The 24,071-nt window shown below is 43.2% G+C and overlaps 1 protein-coding gene across 1 annotated transcript in view; it reads right to left on the bottom strand.

Annotated features, from left to right (window-relative positions):
• Positions 1-24,071, bottom strand: part of nfxl1 (nuclear transcription factor, X-box binding-like 1) — a 103,877-nt gene that overhangs the window by 63,096 nt on the left and 16,710 nt on the right. Inside the window, exons 7-13 of the mRNA XM_036958424.2 lie at positions 23,169-23,330; positions 22,973-23,073; positions 18,475-18,589; positions 17,508-17,632; positions 17,193-17,315; positions 15,451-15,541; positions 5,497-5,617 (exon numbers count right to left, since the gene is read on the bottom strand). Of these exons, the coding sequence (XP_036814319.2) occupies positions 5,497-5,617; positions 15,451-15,541; positions 17,193-17,315; positions 17,508-17,632; positions 18,475-18,589; positions 22,973-23,073; positions 23,169-23,330 (838 nt within the window). The remainder of the gene's footprint in view (positions 1-5,496; positions 5,618-15,450; positions 15,542-17,192; positions 17,316-17,507; positions 17,633-18,474; positions 18,590-22,972; positions 23,074-23,168; positions 23,331-24,071) is intronic.

Raw genomic sequence — 24,071 nt, 5'->3', positions numbered from 1 at the left:
GGTTATATATATATAAATACCTGGTTAAATAAAGGGATAGAGTTATATATATAAATACCTGGTTAAATAAAGGGTTAGGGTTATATATATAAATACCTGGTTAAATAAAGGGTTATATATATAAATACCTGGTTAAATAAAGGGTTATATATATATAAATACCTGGTTAAATAAAGGGTTATATATATAAATACCTGGTTAAATAAAGGGTTATACATATAAATACCTGGTTAAATAAAGGGCTATATATATAAATACCTGGTTAAATAAAGGGTTAGAGTTATATATATAAATACCTGGTTAAATAAAGGGTTATATATATAAATACCTGGTTAAATAAAGGGTTAGAGTTATATATATAAATACCTGGTTAAATAAAGGGCTATATATATAAATACCTGGTTAAATAAAGGGTTATATATATAAATACCTGGTTAAATAAAGGGATAGAGTTATATATATAAATACCTGGTTAAATAAAGGGTTAGGGTTATATATATAAATACCTGGTTAAATAAAGGGTTATATATATAAATACCTGGTTAAATAAAGGGTTATATATATAAATACCTGGTTAAATAAAGGGTTATATATATATAAATACCTGGTTAAATAAAGGGTTATATATATATATATATATATACCTGGTTAAATAAAGGGTTAGGGTTATATATATAAATACCTGGTTAAATAAAGGGTTATATATATAAATACCTGGTTAAATAAAGGGTTAGGGTTATATATATAAATACCTGGTTAAATAAAGGGTTAGGGTTATATATATAAATACCTGGTTAAATAAAGGGTTATATATATAAATACCTGGTTAAATAAAGGGTTATATATATAAATACCTGGTTAAATAAAGGGATATATATATAAATACCTGGTAAAATAAAGGGTTAGGGTTATATATATAAATACCTGGTTAAATAAAGGGTTATATATATAAATACCTGGTTAAATAAAGGGTTAGGGTTATATATATATATATATACACCTGGTTAAATAAAGGGTTATATATATAAATACCTGGTTAAATAAAGGGCTATATATATAAATACCTGGTTAAATAAAGGGTTATATATATAAATACCTGGTTAAATAAAGGGTTAGAGTTATATATATAAATACCTGGTTAAATAAAGGGTTATATATATAAATACCTGGTTAAATAAAGGGTTAGAGTTATATATATAAATACCTGGTTAAATAAAGGGCTATATATATAAATACCTGGTTAAATAAAGGGTTATATATATAAATACCTGGTTAAATAAAGGGATAGAGTTATATATATAAATACCTGGTTAAATAAAGGGTTAGGGTTATATATATAAATACCTGGTTAAATAAAGGGTTATATATATAAATACCTGGTTAAATAAAGGGTTATATATATATAAATACCTGGTTAAATAAAGGGTTATATATATAAATACCTGGTTAAATAAAGGGTTATATATATATAAATACCTGGTTAAATAAAGGGATAGAGTTATATATATAAATACCTGGTTAAATAAAGGGTTAGGGTTATATATATAAATACCTGGTTAAATAAAGGGTTATATATATAAATACCTGGTTAAATAAAGGGTTATATATATATAAATACCTGGTTAAATAAAGGGTTATATATATAAATACCTGGTTAAATAAAGGGTTATATATATAAATACCTGGTTAAATAAAGGGTTATATATATATATACCTGGTTAAATAAAGGGTTAGGGTTATATATATAAATACCTGGTTAAATAAAGGGTTATATATATATAAATACCTGGTTAAATAAAGGGTTAGGGTTATATATATAAATACCTGGTTAAATAAAGGGTTAGGGTTATATATATAAATACCTGGTTAAATAAAGGGTTATATATATAAATACCTGGTTAAATAAAGGGTTATATATATAAATACCTGGTTAAATAAAGGGTTATATATATAAATACCTGGTTAAATAAAGGGATATATATATAAATACCTGGTTAAATAAAGGGTTAGGGTTATATATATAAATACCTGGTTAAATAAAGGGTTATATATATAAATACCTGGTTAAATAAAGGGTTAGGGTTATATATATATATATATACACCTGGTTAAATAAAGGGTTATATATATAAATACCTGGTTAAATAAAGGGCTATATATATAAATACCTGGTTAAATAAAGGGTTATATATATAAATACCTGGTTAAATAAAGGGTTAGAGTTATATATATAAATACCTGGTTAAATAAAGGGTTAGAGTTATATATATAAATACCTGGTTAAATAAATGGCTATATATATATAAATACCTGGTTAAATAAAGGGTTATATATATAAATACCTGGTTAAATAAAGGGTTATATATATAAATACCTGGTTAAATAAAGGGTTATATATATAAATACCTGGTTAAATAAAGGGTTATATATATATAAATACCTGGTTAAATAAAGGGTTATATATATATATATATATATACCTGGTTAAATAAAGGGTTAGGGTTATATATATAAATACCTGGTTAAATAAAGGGTTATATATATAAATACCTGGTTAAATAAAGGGTTAGGGTTATATATATAAATACCTGGTTAAATAAAGGGTTAGGGTTATATATATAAATACCTGGTTAAATAAAGGGTTATATATATAAATACCTGGTTAAATAAAGGGTTATATATATAAATACCTGGTTAAATAAAGGGATATATATATAAATACCTGGTAAAATAAAGGGTTAGGGTTATATATATAAATACCTGGTTAAATAAAGGGTTATATATATAAATACCTGGTTAAATAAAGGGTTAGGGTTATATATATATATATATACACCTGGTTAAATAAAGGGTTATATATATAAATACCTGGTTAAATAAAGGGCTATATATATAAATACCTGGTTAAATAAAGGGTTATATATATAAATACCTGGTTAAATAAAGGGTTAGAGTTATATATATAAATACCTGGTTAAATAAAGGGTTATATATATAAATACCTGGTTAAATAAAGGGTTAGAGTTATATATATAAATACCTGGTTAAATAAAGGGCTATATATATAAATACCTGGTTAAATAAAGGGTTATATATATAAATACCTGGTTAAATAAAGGGATAGAGTTATATATATAAATACCTGGTTAAATAAAGGGTTAGGGTTATATATATAAATACCTGGTTAAATAAAGGGTTATATATATAAATACCTGGTTAAATAAAGGGTTATATATATATAAATACCTGGTTAAATAAAGGGTTATATATATATAAATACCTGGTTAAATAAAGGGATAGAGTTATATATATAAATACCTGGTTAAATAAAGGGTTAGGGTTATATATATAAATACCTGGTTAAATAAAGGGTTATATATATAAATACCTGGTTAAATAAAGGGTTATATATATATAAATACCTGGTTAAATAAAGGGTTATATATATAAATACCTGGTTAAATAAAGGGTTATATATATAAATACCTGGTTAAATAAAGGGTTATATATATATATACCTGGTTAAATAAAGGGTTAGGGTTATATATATAAATACCTGGTTAAATAAAGGGTTATATATATAAATACCTGGTTAAATAAAGGGTTAGGGTTATATATATAAATACCTGGTTAAATAAAGGGTTAGGGTTATATATATAAATACCTGGTTAAATAAAGGGTTATATATATAAATACCTGGTTAAATAAAGGGTTATATATATAAATACCTGGTTAAATAAAGGGTTATATATATAAATACCTGGTTAAATAAAGGGATATATATATAAATACCTGGTTAAATAAAGGGTTAGGGTTATATATATATAAATACCTGGTTAAATAAAGGGTTATATATATAAATACCTGGTTAAATAAAGGGTTAGGGTTATATATATATATATATATACACCTGGTTAAATAAAGGGTTATATATATAAATACCTGGTTAAATAAAGGGCTATATATATAAATACCTGGTTAAATAAAGGGTTATATATATAAATACCTGGTTAAATAAAGGGTTAGAGTTATATATATAAATACCTGGTTAAATAAAGGGTTAGAGTTATATATATAAATACCTGGTTAAATAAATGGCTATATATATATAAATACCTGGTTAAATAAAGGGTTATATATATAAATACCTGGTTAAATAAAGGGTTATATATATAAATACCTGGTTAAATAAAGGGTTATATATATATAAATACCTGGTTAAATAAAGGGTTATATATATATATATATATATACCTGGTTAAATAAAGGGTTAGGGTTATATATATAAATACCTGGTTAAATAAAGGGTTATATATATAAATACCTGGTTAAATAAAGGGTTAGGGTTATATATATAAATACCTGGTTAAATAAAGGGTTATATATATAAATACCTGGTTAAATAAAGGGTTATATATATATATATACCTGGTTAAATAAAGGGTTAGGGTTATATATATAAATACCTGGTTAAATAAAGGGTTATATATATAAATACCTGGTTAAATAAAGGGTTAGGGTTATATATATAAATACCTGGTTAAATAAAGGGTTAGGGTTATATATATAAATACCTGGTTAAATAAAGGGTTATATATATAAATACCTGGTTAAATAAAGGGTTATATATATAAATACCTGGTTAAATAAAGGGTTATATATATAAATACCTGGTTAAATAAAGGGATATATATATAAATACCTGGTTAAATAAAGGGTTAGGGTTATATATATAAATACCTGGTTAAATAAAGGGTTATATATATAAATACCTGGTTAAATAAAGGGTTAGGGTTATATATATATATATATATATATACACCTGGTTAAATAAAGGGTTATATATATAAATACCTGGTTAAATAAAGGGCTATATATATAAATACCTGGTTAAATAAAGGGTTATATATATAAATACCTGGTTAAATAAAGGGTTAGAGTTATATATATAAATACCTGGTTAAATAAAGGGCTATATATATAAATACCTGGTTAAATAAATGGCTATATATATATAAATACCTGGTTAAATAAAGGGTTATATATATATATATATATATATATATATATATATATATATATATATATATATATATAATTACTGGCTGAGGCCCCCACAGATTTTATTAGTCAGTCCCATATTAAACACATCTCTCTTTACCTGATGGCAAAATGTGTAGAATCGCAGGAAATGAGCTGCAGAACATCTCATGACTCTCCATGGACAAATAACTACAAACAAAATTAACTAAAACGTACAAAATGTCTCTCCGCTGTCAAGAAGGGGTAGACTAAAATGTTTGGCCCGTTTGCTGTGTGGGAGCGAGGTATGGATGTGGGTACTACTGCCCGCGCGTCGCCCCGTGTGTGTGTGTGTGTGTCTGGATGATGTCCCGTGTGTGTGTGTGGACGTTGTCCCGTGTGTGTGTGTGTCGTCCCGTCTGTGTGTCTGGACGATGTCCCGTGTGTGTGTGTGTCGTCCCGTGTGTTTGTTACCTGCACAGTTCTTTACAGCGTGGGGGCTTGGTACTCCTCTCCCTCCCACAGGGAACAGTCAGAGAGGTGGATTCACACACACACTTCACATCCACCGTCTCTGGACAGGGATAGCAGCTGCCTGTAACACAGAACCTTGTTTTATTACATGGTAAACCAACACCCCATAGACTGAGAATGGTTACAACCATCACTCATCTCACAGGTTGTCATTCCATCCCTCCTAAAGGGGGGTTCCATCCCTCTCATCCCTCCTAGAGGGGGGTTACATCCCTGCTAGAGGGGGGTTCCATCCCTCCTAGAAGGGGGTTCCATCCCTCCTAGAGGGGGGTTCCATCCCTCCTAGAGGGGGGTTCCATCCCTCCTAGAGGGGGGTTCTGTATACAGCCTCGTTATTACCTGGTAAGGTACCTGATGTATTGTGGGTTAGGGGCTTGTCAGTCACCTGTTGCATTGTGGGTTAGGGGCTTGTCAGTCAGCTGTTGCATTGTGGGTTAGGGGCTTGTCAGTCAGCTGTTGCATTGTGGGTTAGGGGCTTGTCAGTCAGCTGTTGCATTGTGGGTTAGGGGCTTGTCAGTCAGCTGATGCATTGTGGGTTAGGGGCTTGTCAGTCAGCTGTTGTATTCGGCCATGTGACGATGTGATTTGATCTTAAAGCAGACAGACGAGGTCCAGAGTATTAAAATGGATTGACCTTACAGACGCGTTCCATTGTCCCCCTCAACAATAGTTTTGAAAAACAACCTTTGCAACCGCAGCGTGTGTGTCTGCGAGGTGTGTGTGTGTCTCTGCGAGGTGTGTGTGTGTGTCTCTGCGAGGTGTGTGTGTGTGTCTCTGCGAGGTGTGTGTGTGTGTCTCTGCGAGGTGTGTGTGTGTGTCTCTGCGAGGTGTGTGTGTGTCTCTGCGAGGTGTGTGTGTGTCTCTGCGAGGTGTGTGTGTGTGTCTCTGCGAGGTGTGTGTGTGTCTCTGCGAGGTGTGTGTGTGTCTCTGCGAGGTGTGTGTGTGTCTCTGCGAGGTGTGTGTGTGTCTCTGCGAGGTGTGTGTGTGTGTCTCTGCGAGGTGTGTGTGTGTGTCTCTGCGAGGTGTGTGTGTGTCTCTGCGAGGTGTGTGTGTGTGTCTCTGCGAGGTGCGAGGTGTGTGTGTGTGTGTGTCTGCGAGGTGCGAGGTGTGTGTGTGTGTGTGTCTCTGCGAGGTGTGTGTGTGTGTCTCTGCGAGGTGCGAGGTGTGTGTGTGTGTCTCTGCGAGGTGCGAGGTGTGTGTGTGTGTCTGCGAGGTGCGAGGTGTGTGTGTGTGTCTGCGAGGTGCGAGGTGTGTGTGTGTGTGTCTGCGAGGTGCGAGGTGTGTGTGTGTGTCTCTGCGAGGTGTGTGTGTGTGTGTGTGTCTCTGCGAGGTGTGTGTGTGTGTGTCTCTGCGAGGTGTGTGTGTGTGTGTGTCTCTGCGAGGTGTGTGTGTGTGTGTCTCTGCGAGGTGTGTGTGTGTGTGTGTCTCTGCGAGGTGTGTGTGTCTCTGCGAGGTGTGTGTGTGTCTGCGAGGTGTGTGTGTGTCTGCGAGGTGTGTGTGTGTGTGTCTCTGCGAGGTGTGTGTGTCTCTGCGAGGTGTGTGTCTCTGCGAGGTGTGTGTCTCTGCGAGGTGTGTGTCTCTGCGAGGTGTGTGTGTGTGTGTCTCTGCGAGGTGTGTGTCTCTGCGAGGTGTGTGTGTGTGTGTCTCTGCGAGGTGTGTGTCTCTGCGAGGTGTGTGTGTGTGTGTCTCTGCGAGGTGTGTGTGTGTGTGTGTCTCTGCGAGGTGTGTGTGTGTGTGTGTCTCTGCGAGGTGTGTGTGTGTGTGTGTGTGTCTCTGCGAGGTGTGTGTGTGTGTGTGTGTGTCTCTGCGAGGTGTGTGTGTGTGTGTGTGTCTCTGCGAGGTGTGTGTGTGTGTGTCTCTGCGAGGTGTGTGTGTGTGTGTGTCTCTGCGAGGTGTGTGTGTGTGTGTGTCTCTGCGAGGTGTGTGTGTGTGTGTGTCTCTGCGAGGTGTGTGTGTGTGTGTCTCTGCGAGGTGTGTGTGTGTGTGTGTCTCTGCGAGGTGTGTGTGTGTGTGTGTCTCTGCGAGGTGTGTGTGTGTCTGCGAGGTGTGTGTGTGTCTGCGAGGTGTGTGTGTGTCTGCGAGGTGTGTGTGTGTCTGCGAGGTGTGTGTGTGTCTCTGCGAGGTGTGTGTGTGTCTGCGAGGTGTGTGTGTGTGTGTGTCTCTGCGAGGTGTGTGTGTGTGTGTGTCTCTGCGAGGTGTGTGTCTCTGCGAGGTGTGTGTCTCTGCGAGGTGTGTGTCTCTGCGAGGTGTGTGTCTCTGCGAGGTGTGTGTCTCTGCGAGGTGTGTGTCTCTGCGAGGTGTGTGTCTCTGCGAGGTGTGTGTCTCTGCGAGGTGTGTGTCTCTGCGAGGTGTGTGTCTCTGCGAGGTGTGTGTCTCTGCGAGGTGTGTGTCTCTGCGAGGTGTGTGTGTGTGTGTCTCTGCGAGGTGTGTGTGTGTGTGTCTCTGCGAGGTGTGTCTCTGCGAGGTGTGTGTGTGTGTGTCTCTGCGAGGTGTGTCTCTGCGAGGTGTGTGTCTCTGCGAGGTGTGTGTGTGTGTGTCTCTGCGAGGTGTGTGTGTGTGTGTGTGTCTGCGAGGTGTGTGTGTGTCTCTGCGAGGTGTGTGTGTGTCTCTGCGAGGTGTGTGTGTGTCTCTGCGAGGTGTGTGTGTGTCTCTGCGAGGTGTGTGTGTGTCTCTGCGAGGTGTGTGTGTGTGTGTGTCTCTGGGAGGTGTGTGTGTGTGTGTCTCTGGGAGGTGTGTGTGTGTGTGTCTCTGCGAGGTGTGTGTCTCTGCGAGGTGTGTGTCTCTGCGAGGTGTGTGTCTCTGCGAGGTGTGTGTCTCTGCGAGGTGTGTGTCTCTGCGAGGTGTGTGTCTCTGCGAGGTGTGTGTCTCTGCGAGGTGTGTGTCTCTGCGAGGTGTGTGTCTCTGCGAGGTGTGTGTGTGTGTGTCTCTGCGAGGTGTGTGTGTGTCTCTGCGAGGTGTGTCTCTGCGAGGTGTGTGTGTGTGTGTCTCTGCGAGGTGTGTCTCTGCGAGGTGTGTGTCTCTGCGAGGTGTGTGTGTGTGTGTCTCTGCGAGGTGTGTGTGTGTGTGTGTGTCTGCGAGGTGTGTGTGTGTCTCTGCGAGGTGTGTGTGTGTCTCTGCGAGGTGTGTGTGTGTCTCTGCGAGGTGTGTGTGTGTCTCTGCGAGGTGTGTGTGTGTCTCTGCGAGGTGTGTGTGTGTGTGTGTCTCTGGGAGGTGTGTGTGTGTGTGTCTCTGGGAGGTGTGTGTGTGTGTGTCTCTGGGAGGTGTGTGTGTGTGTGTCTCTGGGAGGTGTGTGTGTGTGTGTCTCTGGGAGGTGTGTGTGTGTGTGTCTCTGGGAGGTGTGTGTGTGTGTGTCTCTGGGAGGTGTGTGTGTGTGTGTCTCTGGGAGGTGTGTGTGTGTGTGTCTCTGGGAGGTGTGTGTGTGTGTGTGTCTCTGGGAGGTGTGTGTGTGTGTGTGTCTCTGGGAGGTGTGTGTGTGTGTGTGTCTCTGGGAGGTGTGTGTGTGTGTGTGTGTGTCTCTGGGAGGTGTGTGTGTGTGTGTGTGTGTCTCTGGGAGGTGTGTGTGTGTGTGTGTGTGTCTCTGGGAGGTGTGTGTGTGTGTGTGTGTCTCTGGGAGGTGTGTGTGTGTGTGTGTGTCTCTGGGAGGTGTGTGTGTGTGTGTCTCTGCGAGGTGTGTGTGTGTGGTCCGTTCTACTCCATCAGCTAACTGATAACCTATCAACGCCGTGTCCCACCCAAACCTTTTCCCCAGGCGGCACGGCGCCCGCCCAAATGTCAGCCAATGTGAACAGACACGAGGAGCGTGAATAAATTAGCACTGTTTCTCCCGCTCGCCTGTTATCAGCCAATCACATCACAGCACAGAAAACAAACTACACAAGAGACACAGGAGAGGAAGAAGGGACCAGACACACCACATACACACACAGACAGACAGACACACCCAGCATGTACACACAGAGACAGACAGACACACAGAGAGAGAGAGAGACAGACACACAGAGAGAGAGAGACAGACAGACACACACAGAGAGACTAGTTAACCCAGTAGTGTCGGTAAACTGGGGAACATTCCATTATTGACTAGTTAACCCAGTAGTGTCGGTAAGCTGGGGAACATTCCATTATTGACTAGTTAACCCAGTAGTGTCGGTAAGCTGGGGAACATTCCATTATTTGACTAGTTAACCCAGTAGTGTCGGTAAGCCGGGGAACATTCCATTATTGACTAGTTAACCCAGTAGTGTCGGTAAGCCGGGGAACATTCCATTATTGACTAGTTAACCCAGTAGTGTCGGTAAGCCGGGGAACATTCCATTATTGACTAGTTAACCCAGTAGTGTCGGTAAGCTGGGGAACATTCCATTATTGACTAGTTAACCCAGTAGTGTCGGTAAGCCGGGGAACATTCCATTATTGACTAGTTAACCCAGTAGTGTCGGTAAGCTGGGGAACATTCCATTATTGACTAGTTAACCCAGTAGTGTCGGTAAGCTGGGGAACATTCCATTATTGACTAGTTAACCCAGTAGTGTCGGTAAGCTGGGGAACATTCCATTATTGACTAGTTAACCCAGTAGTGTCGGTAAACTGGGGAACATTCCATTATTGACTAGTTAACCCAGTAGTGTCGGTAAGCTGGGGAACATTCCATTATTGACTAGTTAACCCAGTAGTGTCGGTAAGCTGGGGAACATTCCATTATTGACTAGTTAACCCAGTAGTGTCGGTAAGCTGGGGAACATTCCATTATTGACTAGTTAACCCAGTAGTGTCGGTAAGCTGGGGAACATTCCATTATTGACTAGTTATCCCAGTAGTGTCGGTAAGCTGGGGAACATTCCATTATTGACTAGTTAACCCAGTAGTGTCGGTAAGCTGGGGAACATTCCATTATTGACTAGTTAACACAGTAGTGTCGGTAAGCTGGGGAACATTCCATTATTGACTAGTTAACCCAGTAGTGTCGGTAAGCTGGGGAACATTCCATTATTGACTAGTTAACCCAGTAGTGTCGGTAAGCTGGGGAACATTCCATTATTGACTAGTTAACCCAGTAGTGTCGGTAAGCTGGGGAACATTCCATTATTGACTAGTTATCCCAGTAGTGTCGGTAAGCTGGGGAACATTCCATTATTGACTAGTTAACCCAGTAGTGTCGGTAAGCTGGGGAACATTCCATTATTGACTAGTTATCCCAGTAGTGTCGGTAAGCTGGGGAACATTCCATTATTGACTAGTTATCCCAGTAGTGTCGGTAAGCTGGGGAACATTCCATTATTGACTAGTTAACCCAGTAGTGTCGGTAAGCTGGGGAACATTCCATTATTGACTAGTTAACCCAGTAGTGTCGGTAAGCTGGGGAACATTCCATTATTGACTAGTTAACCCAGTAGTGTCGGTAAGCTGGGGAACATTCCATTATTGACTAGTTAACCCAGTAGTGTCGGTAAGCTGGGGAACATTCCATTATTGACTAGTTAACCCAGTAGTGTCGGTAAGCTGGGGAACATTCCATTATTGACTAGTTATCCCAGTAGTGTCGGTAAGCTGGGGAACATTCCATTATTGACTAGTTAACCCAGTAGTGTCGGTAAGCTGGGGAACATTCCATTATTGACTAGTTATCCAAGTAGTGTCGGTAAACTGGGGAACATTCCATTATTGACTAGTTAACCCAGTAGTGTCGGTAAGCTGGGGAACATTCCATTATTGACTAGTTAACCCAGTAGTGTCGGTAAGCTGGGGAACATTCCATTATTGACTAGTTAACCCAGTAGTGTCGGTAAGCTGGGGAACATTCCATTATTGACTAGTTAACCCAGTAGTGTCGGTAAGCTGGGGAACATTCCATTATTGACTAGTTATCCCAGTAGTGTCGGTAAGCTGGGGAACATTCCATTATTGACTAGTTAACCCAGTAGTGTCGGTAAGCTGGGGAACATTCCATTATTGACTAGTTAACCCAGTAGTGTCGGTAAGCTGGGGAACATTCCATTATTGACTAGTTAACCCAGTAGTGTCGGTAAGCTGGGGAACATTCCATTATTGACTAGTTAACCCAGTAGTGTCGGTAAGCTGGGGAACATTCCATTATTGACTAGTTAACCCAGTAGTGTCGGTAAGCTGGGGAACATTCCATTATTGACTAGTTATCCCAGTAGTGTCGGTAAGCTGGGGAACATTCCATTATTGACTAGTTAACCCAGTAGTGTCGGTAAGCTGGGGAACATTCCATTATTGACTAGTTATCCCAGTAGTGTCGGTAAGCTGGGGAACATTCCATTATTGACTAGTTATCCCAGTAGTGTCGGTAAGCTGGGGAACATTCCATTATTGACTAGTTAACCCAGTAGTGTCGGTAAGCTGGGGAACATTCCATTATTGACTAGTTAACCCAGTAGTGTCGGTAAGCTGGGGAACATTCCATTATTGACTAGTTAACCCAGTAGTGTCGGTAAGCTGGGGAACATTCCATTATTGACTAGTTAACCCAGTAGTGTCGGTAAGCTGGGGAACATTCCATTATTGACTAGTTAACCCAGTAGTGTCGGTAAGCTGGGGAACATTCCATTATTGACTAGTTATCCCAGTAGTGTCGGTAAGCTGGGGAACATTCCATTATTGACTAGTTAACCCAGTAGTGTCGGTAAGCTGGGGAACATTCCATTATTGACTAGTTATCCAAGTAGTGTCGGTAAACTGGGGAACATTCCATTATTGACTAGTTAACCCAGTAGTGTCGGTAAGCTGGGGAACATTCCATTATTGACTAGTTAACCCAGTAGTGTCGGTAAGCTGGGGAACATTCCATTATTGACTAGTTAACCCAGTAGTGTCGGTAAGCTGGGGAACATTCCATTATTGACTAGTTAACCCAGTAGTGTCGGTAAGCTGGGGAACATTCCATTATTGACTAGTTATCCCAGTAGTGTCGGTAAGCTGGGGAACATTCCATTATTGACTAGTTAACCCAGTAGTGTCGGTAAGCTGGGGAACATTCCATTATTGACTAGTTAACCCAGTAGTGTCGGTAAGCTGGGGAACATTCCATTATTGACTAGTTAACCCAGTAGTGTCGGTAAGCTGGGGAACATTCCATTATTGACTAGTTAACCCAGTAGTGTCGGTAAGCTGGGGAACATTCCATTATTGACTAGTTAACCCAGTAGTGTCGGTAAGCTGGGGAACATTCCATTATTGACTAGTTAACCCAGTAGTGTCGGTAAGCTGGGGAACATTCCATTATTGACTAGTTAACCCAGTAGTGTCGGTAAGCTGGGGAACATTCCATTATTGACTAGTTAACCCAGTAGTGTCGGTAAGCTGGGGAACATCCCATTATTGACTAGTTAACCCAGTAGTGTCGGTAAGCTGGGGAACATTCCATTATTGACTAGTTATCCCAGTAGTGTCGGTAAGCTGGGGAACATTCCATTATTGACTAGTTATCCAAGTAGTGTCGGTAAACTGGGGAACATTCCATTATTGACTAGTTAACCCAGTAGTGTCGGTAAGCTGGGGAACATTCCATTATTGACTAGTTAACCCAGTAGTGTCGGTAAGCCGGGGAACAATCCATTATTGACTAGTTATCCCAGTAGTGTCGGTAAACTGGGGAACATTCCATTATTGACTAGTTAACCCAGTAGTGTCGGTAAGCTGGGGAACATTCCATTATTGACTAGTTAACCCAGTAGTGTCGGTAAGCCGGGGAACATTCCATTATTGACTAGTTAACCCAGTAGTGTCGGTAAGCTGGGGAACATTCCATTATTGACTAGTTAACCCAGTAGTGTCGGTAAGCCGGGGAACATTCCATTATTGACAAGTTAACCCAGTAGTGTCGGTAAGCTGGGGAACATTCCATTATTGACTAGTTAACCCAGTAGTGTCGGTAAGCTGGGGAACATTCCATTATTGACTAGTTAACCCAGTAGTGTCGGTAAGCTGGGGAACATTCCATTATTGACTAGTTAACCCAGTAGTGTCGGTAAGCTGGGGAACATTCCATTATTGACTAGTTAACCCAGTAGTGTCGGTAAGCTGGGGAACATTCCATTATTGACTAGTTAACCCAGTAGTGTCGGTAAGCTGGGGAACATTCCATTATTGACTAGTTAACCCAGTAGTGTCGGTAAGCTGGGGAACATTCCATTATTGACTAGTTAACCCAGTAGTGTCGGTAAGCTGGGGAACATTCCATTATTGACTAGTTAACCCAGTAGTGTCGGTAAGCTGGGGAACATTCCATTATTGACTAGTTATCCCAGTAGTGTCGGTAAGCTGGGGAACATTCCATTATTGACTAGTTAACCCAGTAGTGTCGGTAAGCTGGGGAACATTCCATTATTGACTAGTTATCCCAGTAGTGTCGGTAAGCTGGGGAACATTCCATTATTGACTAGTTAACCCAGTAGTGTCGGTAAGCTGGGGAACATTCCATTATTGACTAGTTAACCCAGTAGTGTCGGTAAGCTGGGGAACATTCCATTATTGACTAGTTAACCCAGTAGTGTCGGTAAGCTGGGGAACATTCCATTATTGACTAGTTAACCCAGTAGTGTCGGTAAGCTGGGGAACATTCCATTATTGACTAGTTAACCCAGTAGTGTCGGTAAGCTGGGGAACATTCCATTATTGACTAGTTAACCCAGTAGTGTCGGTAAGCTGGGGAACATTCCATTATTGACTAGTTAACCCAGTAGTGTCGGTAAGCTGGGGAACATTCCATTATTGACTAGTTAACCCAGTAGTGTCGGTAAGCTGGGGAACATTCCATTATTGACTAGTTATCCCAGTAGTGTCGGTAAGCTGGGGAACATTCCATTATTGACTAGTTAACCCAGTAGTGTCGGTAAGCTGGGGAACATTCCATTATTGACTAGTTATCCCAGTAGTGTCGGTAAGCTGGGGAACATTCCATTATTGACTAGTTAACCCAGTAGTGTCGGTAAGCTGGGGAACATTCCATTATTGACTAGTTAACCCAGTAGTGTCGGTAAGCTGGGGAACATTCCATTATTGACTAGTTAACCCAGTAGTGTCGGTAAGCTGGGGAACATTCCATTATTGACTAGTTAACCCAGTAGTGTCGGTAAGCTGGGGAACATTCCATTATTGACTAGTTAACCCAGTAGTGTCGGTAAGCTGGGGAACATTCCATTATTGACTAGTTATCCCAGTAGTGTCGGTAAGCTGGGGAACATTCCATTATTGACTAGTTAACCCAGTAGTGTCGGTAAGCTGGGGAACATTCCATTATTGACTAGTTAACCCAGTAGTGTCGGTAAGCTGGGGAACATTCCATTATTGACTAGTTAACCCAGTAGTGTCGGTAAGCTGGGGAACATTCCATTATTGACTAGTTAACCCAGTAGTGTCGGTAAGCTGGGGAACATTCCATTATTGACTAGTTAACCCAGTAGTGTCGGTAAGCTGGGGAACATTCCATTATTGACTAGTTAACCCAGTAGTGTCGGTAAGCTGGGGAACATTCCATTATTGACTAGTTAACCCAGTAGTGTCGGTAAGCTGGGGAACATTCCATTATTGACTAGTTAACCCAGTAGTGTCGGTAAGCTGGGGAACATTCCATTATTGACTAGTTAACCCAGTAGTGTCGGTAAGCTGGGGAACATTCCATTATTGACTAGTTAACCCAGTAGTGTCGGTAAGCTGGGGAACATTCCATTATTTGACCTTTAACCTCTTATGTGTCCCTCCAATGTGACTAACATGCTGTGTTACCTTGGTGACAGACGGCCCTCCTGACAATGTGACTAACATGCTGTGTTACCTTGGTGACAGACGGCCCTCCTGACAATGTGACTAACATGCTGTGTTACCTTGGTGACAGACGGCCCTCCTGACAATGTGACTAACATGCTGTGTTACCTTGGTGACAGACGGAGGGACATTTGTGGTTTCGGCAGCCCAGCGATCGTCCACAGCTCTGGTCACATGGTGGGCAGTTACCAGAGCAGCACTGTCAACACAAAAACATAGTCCTTTAACCTGTTAGAGCTCTAGGGGCGCTATTTCATTTTTGGATAAAAAACGTTCCCGTTTTAAGCGCGATATTTTGTCACGAAAAGATGCTCGACTATGCATATCCTTGACAGTTTTGGAAAGAAAACACTCTGAAGTTTCAGAATCTGCAAAGATTTTGTCTGTAAGTGCCCCAGAACTCATTCTACAGGCGAAACCAAGATGATGCATCACCCAGGAATTAGCAGAATTTCTGAAGCTCTGTTTTCCATTCTCTCCTTATATGGCTGTGATTGCGCATGGAATGAGCCTACACTTTCTGTCGTTCGCCCAAGGTCTTAGCAGCATTGTGACGTATTTGTAGGCATATCATTGGAAGATTGACCATAAGAGACTACATTTTCCAAGTGTCCGCCTGGTGTCCTGCGTCGAATTCGGTGCGCAATTGCCAGCTGCTTGTACTTTACCATTTGATTCAGGGGAGAAAGCATGTGTCCAAGAACGATGTATCAATGAAGAGATATGTGAAAAACACCTTGATGATTGATTCTAAACAACGTTTGCCATGTTTTCAGTCGATATTATGGAGTTAATTTGGAAAAAAGTTTGCGTTTTGAGGACTGAATTTATGGATTTTTTTTGGTAGCCAAATGTGATGTATAAAACGGAGCTATTTCTAATACACAAGGAATCTTTTTGGAAAAACTGAGCATCTGCTATCTAACTGAGAGTATCCTCATTGAAAACATCAGAAGTTCTTCAAAGGTAAATGATTTTATTTGAAGGCTTTTATGTTTTTGTTAATGTTGCGTGCTGGATGCTAACGCTAATGCTAACATAATTCAGGGAGGGGGGGGGGGGCAGAACCCAGGGGGGGGGACAGAACCCAGGGGGGGGACATAATTCAGGGAGGGGGGGGGAACAGAACCCAGGGGGGGACATAATTCAGGGAGGGGGGGGGGGCAGAGCCCAGGGGGGGGACATAATTCAGGGAGGGGGGGGGGACGACAGAACCCAGGGGGGGACATAATTCAGGGAGGGGGGGGGGGGGGGCAGAACCCAGGGGGGGACATAATTCAGGGGGGGGGGGGGGCAGAACCCAGGGGGGGACATAATTCAGGGAGGGGGGGGGGGGACAGAACCCAGGGGGGGACATAATTCAGGGAGGGGGGGGGGGGGGGACGACAGAACCCAGGGGGGGACATAATTCAGGGAGGGGGGGGGGGGGCAGAACCCAGGGGGGGACATAATTCAGGGAGGGGGGGGGGACAGAACCCAGGGGGGGACATAATTCAGGGAGGGGGGGGGGACAGAACCCAGGGGGGGACATAATTCAGGGAGGGGGGGGACAGAACCCAGGGGGGGACATAATTCAGGGAGGGGGGGGGGACAGAACCCAGGGGGGGACATAATTCAGGGAGGGGGGGGGGGGCAGAACCCAGGGGGGGACATAATTCAGGGAGGGGGGGGGGGGGGGGGGGGCAGAACCCAGGGGGGGACATAATTCAGGGGGGGGGGGGAACAGAACCCAGGGGGGGACATAATTCAGGGGGGACATAATTCAGGGGGGGGGACGGGACAGAACCCAGGGGGGGGGGGGACAGAACCCGGGGGGGAGGAACATAATTAAGGGGGGGGACAGAACTCACCTTCCTCCTGCACTGATGCCGTGAACAGCCTCTGGTGTTGGGGCATTTAGACTCACAAAGGTACTCCTTATGACACGGCATGAGACGTGTGTGCTTCCCACAACGACACTGCTTCTCTACCTCCTGGGGGGGGAGAGGAAGGGGGGGGGCAGAGAGGAAGAGAGGGTGGGCAGAGAGGAAGGGGGGGGGGCAGAGGGAATGAAATAAAATATTCCATTTGTTGTGTGTTGGTTGGATGGATGGAGCCTGGAGTCCTGGATAAACTCAAGTTAACTAAAAGTCAACTGTAAAGTGATGGAATATGAGTTTATTAACCTGTCTGCAGGTTTCACAGGCCCCTCTGTGACACCTCATGGAACAGGTGTGTAAGCCACATTCCATCACCTTGTCACAGGTGTCACCACAGGTAGGGACATCCTCAGTACAGGGGAGAGAACTCTCTGGAACACAGTCAGAGACAAGAGGACAGAGACTAAGAAGGTGAACACAGAGAGAGACAAGAGGACAGAGACTAAGAAGGTGAACACAGAGAGAGACAAGAGGACAGAGACTAAGAAGGTGAACACAGAGAGAGACAAGAGGACAGAGACTAAGAAGGTGAACACAGAGAGCGACAAGAGGACAGAGACTAAGAAGGTGAACACAGAGAGAGACAAGAGGACAGAGACTAAGAAGGTGAACACAGAGAGAGACAAGAGGACAGAGACTAAGAAGGTGAACACAGAGAGAGACAAGAGGACAGAGACTAAGAAGGTGAACACAGAGTCAGAGACAAGAGGACAGAGACTAAGAAGGTGAACACAGAGAGAGACAAGAGGACAGAGACTAAGAAGGTGAACACAGAGAGAGACAAGAGGACAGAGACTAAGAAGGTGAACACAGAGAGAGACAAGAGGACAGAGACTAAGAAGGTGAACACAGAGTCAGAGACAAGAGGACAGAGACTAAGAAGGTGAACACAGAGAGAGACAAGAGGACAGAGACTAAGAAGGTGAACACAGAGAGAGACAAGAGGACAGAGACTAAGAAGGTGAACACAGAGAGAGACAAGAGGACAGAGACTAAGAAGGTGAACACAGAGAGAGACAAGAGGACAGAGACTAAGAAGGTGAACACAGAGTCAGAGACAAGAGGACAGAGACTAAGAAGGTGAACACAGAGAGAGACAAGAGGACAGAGACTAAGAATGTGAACACAGAGTCAGAGACAAGAGGACAGAGACTAAGAAGGTGAACACAGAGAGAGACAAGAGGACAGAGAAGGAGAAGGTGTGTTATCTTACTTGACTTGCCGCAGGGACAGGCTCTGTTGCCAGATCGAGGACACGCCCCACACAGACCTGAATGACACATTCTCTCACATGTATGATTACCACAGGAGAGAGGACGACCACACGGCTAGAGACAGGAGGCAGGAGACAGGGAGACAGGGAGACAGGTCAAACAGGAGAATTCCCAGATGTTCTGATTCAAGGAATCTTCCGAGGGAATTTGGAGAAATTCACCAGAATGTGGCAACCATAAAGAGGACAGGGCTGTATGTATTCAGGTGTGTTACCTGTTGGTAGGGCTGTATGTATTCAGGTGTGTTACCTGTTGACAGGGCTGTATGTATTCAGGTGTGTTACCTGTTGGTAGGGCTGTATGTATTCAGGTGTGTTACCTGTTGGTAGGGCTGTATGTATTCAGGTGTGTTACCTGTTGACAGGGCTGTATGTATTCAGGTGTGTTACCTGTTGGTAGGGCTGTATGTATTCAGGTGTGTTACCTGTTGACAGGGCTGTATGTATTCAGGTGTGTTACCTGTTGACAGGGCTGTATGTATTCAGGTGTGTTACCTGTTGGTAGGGTTGTATGTATTCAGGTGTGTTACCTGTTGACAGTGCCACACAGGGCTGTATGTATTCAGGTGTGTTACCTGTTGGTAGGGTTGTATGTATTCAGGTGTGTTACCTGTTGACAGTGCCACACAGGGCTGTATGTATTCAGGTGTGTTACCTGTTGACAGGGCTGTATGTATTCAGGTGTGTTACCTGTTGACAGGGCTGTATGTATTCAGGTGTGTTACCTGTTGACAGGGCTGTATGTATTCAGGTGTGTTACCTGTTGACAGGGCTGTATGTATTCAGGTGTGTTACCTGTTGGTAGGGTTGTATGTATTCAGGTGTGTTACCTGTTGACAGTGCCACACAGGGCTGTATGTATTCAGGTGTGTTACCTGTTGGTAGGGCTGTATGTATTCAGGTGTGTTACCTGTTGGTAGGGCTATATGTATTCAGGTGTGTTACCTGTTGACAGGGCTGTACGTATTCAGGTGTGTTACCTGTTGACAGGGCTGTATGTATTCAGGTGTGTTACCTGTTGACAGGGCTGTATGTATTCAGGTGTGTTATCTGTTGACAGGGCTGTATGTATTCAGGTGTGTTACCTGTTGACAGGGCTGTATGTATTCAGGTGTGTTACCTGTTGACAGGGCTGTATGTATTCAGGTGTGTTACCTGTTGACAGGACTGTATGTATTCAGGTGTGTTACCTGTTGACAGGGCTGTATGTATTCAGGTGTGTTACCTGTTGGTAGGGCTGTATGTATTCAGGTGTGTTACCTGTTGGTAGGGCTGTATGTATTCAGGTGTGTTACCTGTTGGTAGGGCTGTATGTATTCAGGTGTGTAACCTGTTGGTAGGGCTGTATGTATTCAGGTGTGTTACCTGTTGACAGGGCTGTATGTATTCAGGTGTGTTACCTGTTGGTAGGGTTGTATGTATTCAGGTGTGTTACCTGTTGACAGTGCCACACAGGGATGTATGTATTCAGGTGTGTTACCTGTTGACAGTGCCACACAGGGCTGTATGTATTCAGGTGTGTTACCTGTTGACGGTGCCACACAGGGCTGTATGTATTCAGGTGTGTTACCTGTTGACAGGGCTGTATGTATTCAGGTGTGTTACCTGTTGGAAGTCCCACACAGGACTGTATGTATTCAGGTGTGTTACCTGTTGGTAGGGCTGTATGTATTCAGGTGTGTTACCTGTTGGTAGGGCTGTATGTATTCAGGTGTGTTACCTGTTGACAGGGCTGTACGTATTCAGGTGTGTTACCTGTTGGTAGGGCTGTATGTATTCAGGTGTGTTACCTGTTGGTAGGGCTGTATGTATTCAGGTGTGTTACCTGTTGGTAGGGCTGTATGTATTCAGGTGTGTTACCTGTTGACAGGGCTGTACGTATTCAGGTGTGTTACCTGTTGGTAGGGCTGTATGTATTCAGGTGTGTTACCTGTTGACAGGGCTGTATGTATTCAGGTGTGTTATCTGTTGACAGGGCTGTATGTATTCAGGTGTGTTACCTGTTGGTAGTGCCACACAGGGCTGTATGTATTCAGGTGTGTTACCTGTTGGTAGGGCTGTACGTATTCAGGTGTTACCTGTTGACAGGGCTGTATGTATTCAGGTGTGTTACCTGTTGACAGGGCTGTATGTATTCAGGTGTGTTACCTGTTGACAGGGCTGTATGTATTCAGGTGTGTTACCTGTTGACAGGGCTGTATGTATTCAGGTGTGTTACCTGTTGACAGGGCTGTATGTATTCAGGTGTGTTACCTGTTGACAGGGCTGTATGTATTCAGGTGTGTTACCTGTTGACAGGGCTGTATGTATTCAGGTGTGTTACCTGTTGGCAGGGCTGTATGTATTCAGGTGTGTTACCTGTTGGCAGGGCTGTATGTATTCAGGTGTGTTACCTGTTGACAGGGCTGTATGTATTCAGGTGTGTTACCTGTTGACAGGGCTGTATGTATTCAGGTGTGTTACCTGTTGACAGGGCTGTATGTATTCAGGTGTGTTACCTGTTGACAGGGCTGTATGTATTCAGGTGTGTTACCTGTTGACAGGGCTGTATGTATTCAGGTGTGTTACCTGTTGACAGGGCTGTATGTATTCAGGTGTGTTACCTGTTGACAGGGCTGTATGTATTCAGGTGTGTTACCTGTTGACAGGGCTGTATGTATTCAGGTGTGTTACCTGTTGACAGGGCTGTATGTATTCAGGTGTGTTACCTGTTGACAGGGCTGTATGTATTCAGGTGTGTTACCTGTTGGTAGGGTTGTATGTATTCAGGTGTGTTATCTGTTGGTAGGGCTGTATGTATTCAGGTGTGTTACCTGTTGACAGGGCTGTATGTATTCAGGTGTGTTACCTGTTGGTAGGGCTGTATGTATTCAGGTGTGTTACCTGTTGGTAGGGCTGTATGTATTCAGGTGTGTTATCTGTTGACAGGGCTGTATGCATTCAGGTGTGTTACCTGTTGGTAGGGCTGAATGTATTCAGGTGTGTTACCTGTTGACAGGGCTGTATGTATTCAGGTGTGTTACCTGTTGGTAGGGCTGTATGTATTCAGGTGTGTTACCTGTTGACAGGGCTGTATGTATTCAGGTGTGTTACCTGTTGGTAGGGCTGTATGCATTCAGGTGTGTTACCTGTTGGTAGTGCCACACAGGACTGTATGTATTCAGGTGTGTTACCTGTTGGTACGGCTGTATGTATTCAGGTGTGTTACCTGTTGACAGGGCTGTATGTATTCAGGTGTGTTACCTGTTGACAGGGCTGTATGTATTCAGGTGTGTTACCTGTTGGTAGGGCTGTATGCATTCAGGTGTGTTACCTGTTGGTAGTGCCACACAGGGCTGTATGTATTCAGGTGTGTTACCTGTTGACAGGGCTGTATGTATTCAGGTGTGTTACCTGTTGACAGGGCTGTATGTATTCAGGTGTGTTACCTGTTGACAGGACTGTATGTATTCAGGTGTGTTACCTGTTGACAGGGCTGTATGTATTCAGGTGTGTTACCTGTTGACAGGGCTGTATGTATTCAGGTGTGTTACCTGTTGGCAGGGCTGTACGTATTCAGGTGTGTTACCTGTTGGTAGGGCTGTACGTATTCAGGTGTGTTACCTGTTGACAGGGCTGTATGTATTCAGGTGTGTTACCTGTTGACAGGGCTGTATGTATTCAGGTGTGTTACCTGTTGACAGGGCTGTACGTATTCAGGTGTGTTACCTGTTGACAGGGCTGTATGTATTCAGGTGTGTTACCTGTTGGTAGGGCTGTATGTATTCAGGTGTGTTACCTGTTGGCAGGGCTGTATGTATTCAGGTGTGTTACCTGTTGACAGGGCTGTATGTATTCAGGTGTGTTACCTGTTGACAGGGCTGTACGTATTCAGGTGTGTTACCTGTTGACAGGGCTGTATGTATTCAGGTGTGTTACCTGTTGGTAGGGCTGTATGTATTCAGGTGTGTTACCTGTTGGTAGGGCTGTATGCATTCAGGTGTGTTACCTGTTGGTAGTGCCACACAGGACTGTATGTATTCAGGTGTGTTACCTGTTGACAGGGCTGTATGTATTCAGGTGTGTTACCTGTTGACAGGGCTGTATGTATTCAGGTGTGTTACCTGTTGGTAGTGCCACACAGGACTGTATGTATTCAGGTGTGTTACCTGTTGACAGGGCTGTATGTATTCAGGTGTGTTACCTGTTGACAGGGCTGCATGTATTCAGGTGTGTTACCTGTTGGTAGGGCTGTATGTATTCAGGTGTGTTACCTGTTAACAGGGCTGTATGTATTCAGGTGTGTTACCTGTTGACAGGGCTGTATGCATTCAGGTGTGTTACCTGTTGGTAGTGCCACACAGGACTGTATGTATTCAGGTGTGTTACCTGTTGGTAGGGCTGTACGTATTCAGGTGTGTTACCTGTTGACAGGGCTGTATGTATTCAGGTGTGTTACCTGTTGACAGTGCCACACAGGGCTGGCACACTGTCTCTCTGCCTCCTCCTGTCCACAGACACACCTCTGGACACTGACCCTCGGACACGGCTCACACACACCTGAGGCAGACGGGTTATATCAATACAGATCAATAAACTATTGCAAAATCACCTCCATGGTTACCGAGGCTTGTCATTGATAAACTCAGGGTTACCTGAGTGACAGCTGTTGTTACAGGCGTGTTGTTTACAGGGCAGAGTCTTGCCACAGGTCTTCTGACAGCTCCAGGGCTTGTTGCTACAGCGACGCGGGACGGGCATGGCCTTAGAACACATACAGCTGACTGATACCATCTTAGGACAAGGTGGGCAGGGACCTGGAAGACAGAGGGTTCAACATGTTTACGCACCAATATATAGACATCAAACCAAACTTTGACTTGGCGCTCTTGAGAGAACAGTCTATGACTGGGGTTGGCTGGAGTCTTTGACAGTATTTTGGGCCTTCTTCTGACACCGCCTGGTATATAGGTCCTGGATGGCAGGAAGCTTGGCCCCAGTGATGTACTGGGCCATTCGCACTACCCTCTGTAGTGCCTTGGGGTCGGAGGCCGAGCAGTTGTCATACCAGGCGGTGATGAAACCGGTCAGGATGCTCTTGATGGTGCAGCTGTAGAACCTTTTGAGGATCTGAGGACCCATGCCAAATCATTTTAGTTTCCTGAGTGGGAATAGGTTTTGTTGTGCCCTCTTCGACTGTCTTGGTGTGTTTGGACCATGATAGTTTGTTGGTGATGTGGACACCAAGGAACTTGAAGGTCTCGACTCGCTCCACTACAGCCCTGTCAATGTTAAAGCTCCTTTGTCTTGCTCACATTGAGAGGTTGCTGTCCTGGCACCACACTGGATCAGGGAGAGGTTGAAAATGTCAGTGAAGACAGTTGATGGTTGGTCCACGCATGCTTTGAGTACATGTCCTGGTAATCCTTCTGGCCCAGTGAATGTTCACCTGTTTAAAGGTCTTACTCACATCGGCTATCGAGAGCATTAACACCCAGTTGTCCGGAACAGCTGGTGCTCTCATGCATGTTTCAGTGTTGCTTGCCTCGACGCGAGCA

The sequence above is a fragment of the Oncorhynchus mykiss genome, chromosome 21 (genome assembly GCF_057628025.1).
Source record: "Oncorhynchus mykiss isolate SJ-2025 chromosome 21, ASM5762802v1, whole genome shotgun sequence".
Lineage (NCBI taxonomy): Eukaryota > Metazoa > Chordata > Actinopteri > Salmoniformes > Salmonidae > Oncorhynchus > Oncorhynchus mykiss.
The sequence above is the reverse complement of the archived record's forward strand: the minus strand, read 5'-3'. Positions and strand labels throughout refer to the sequence as shown.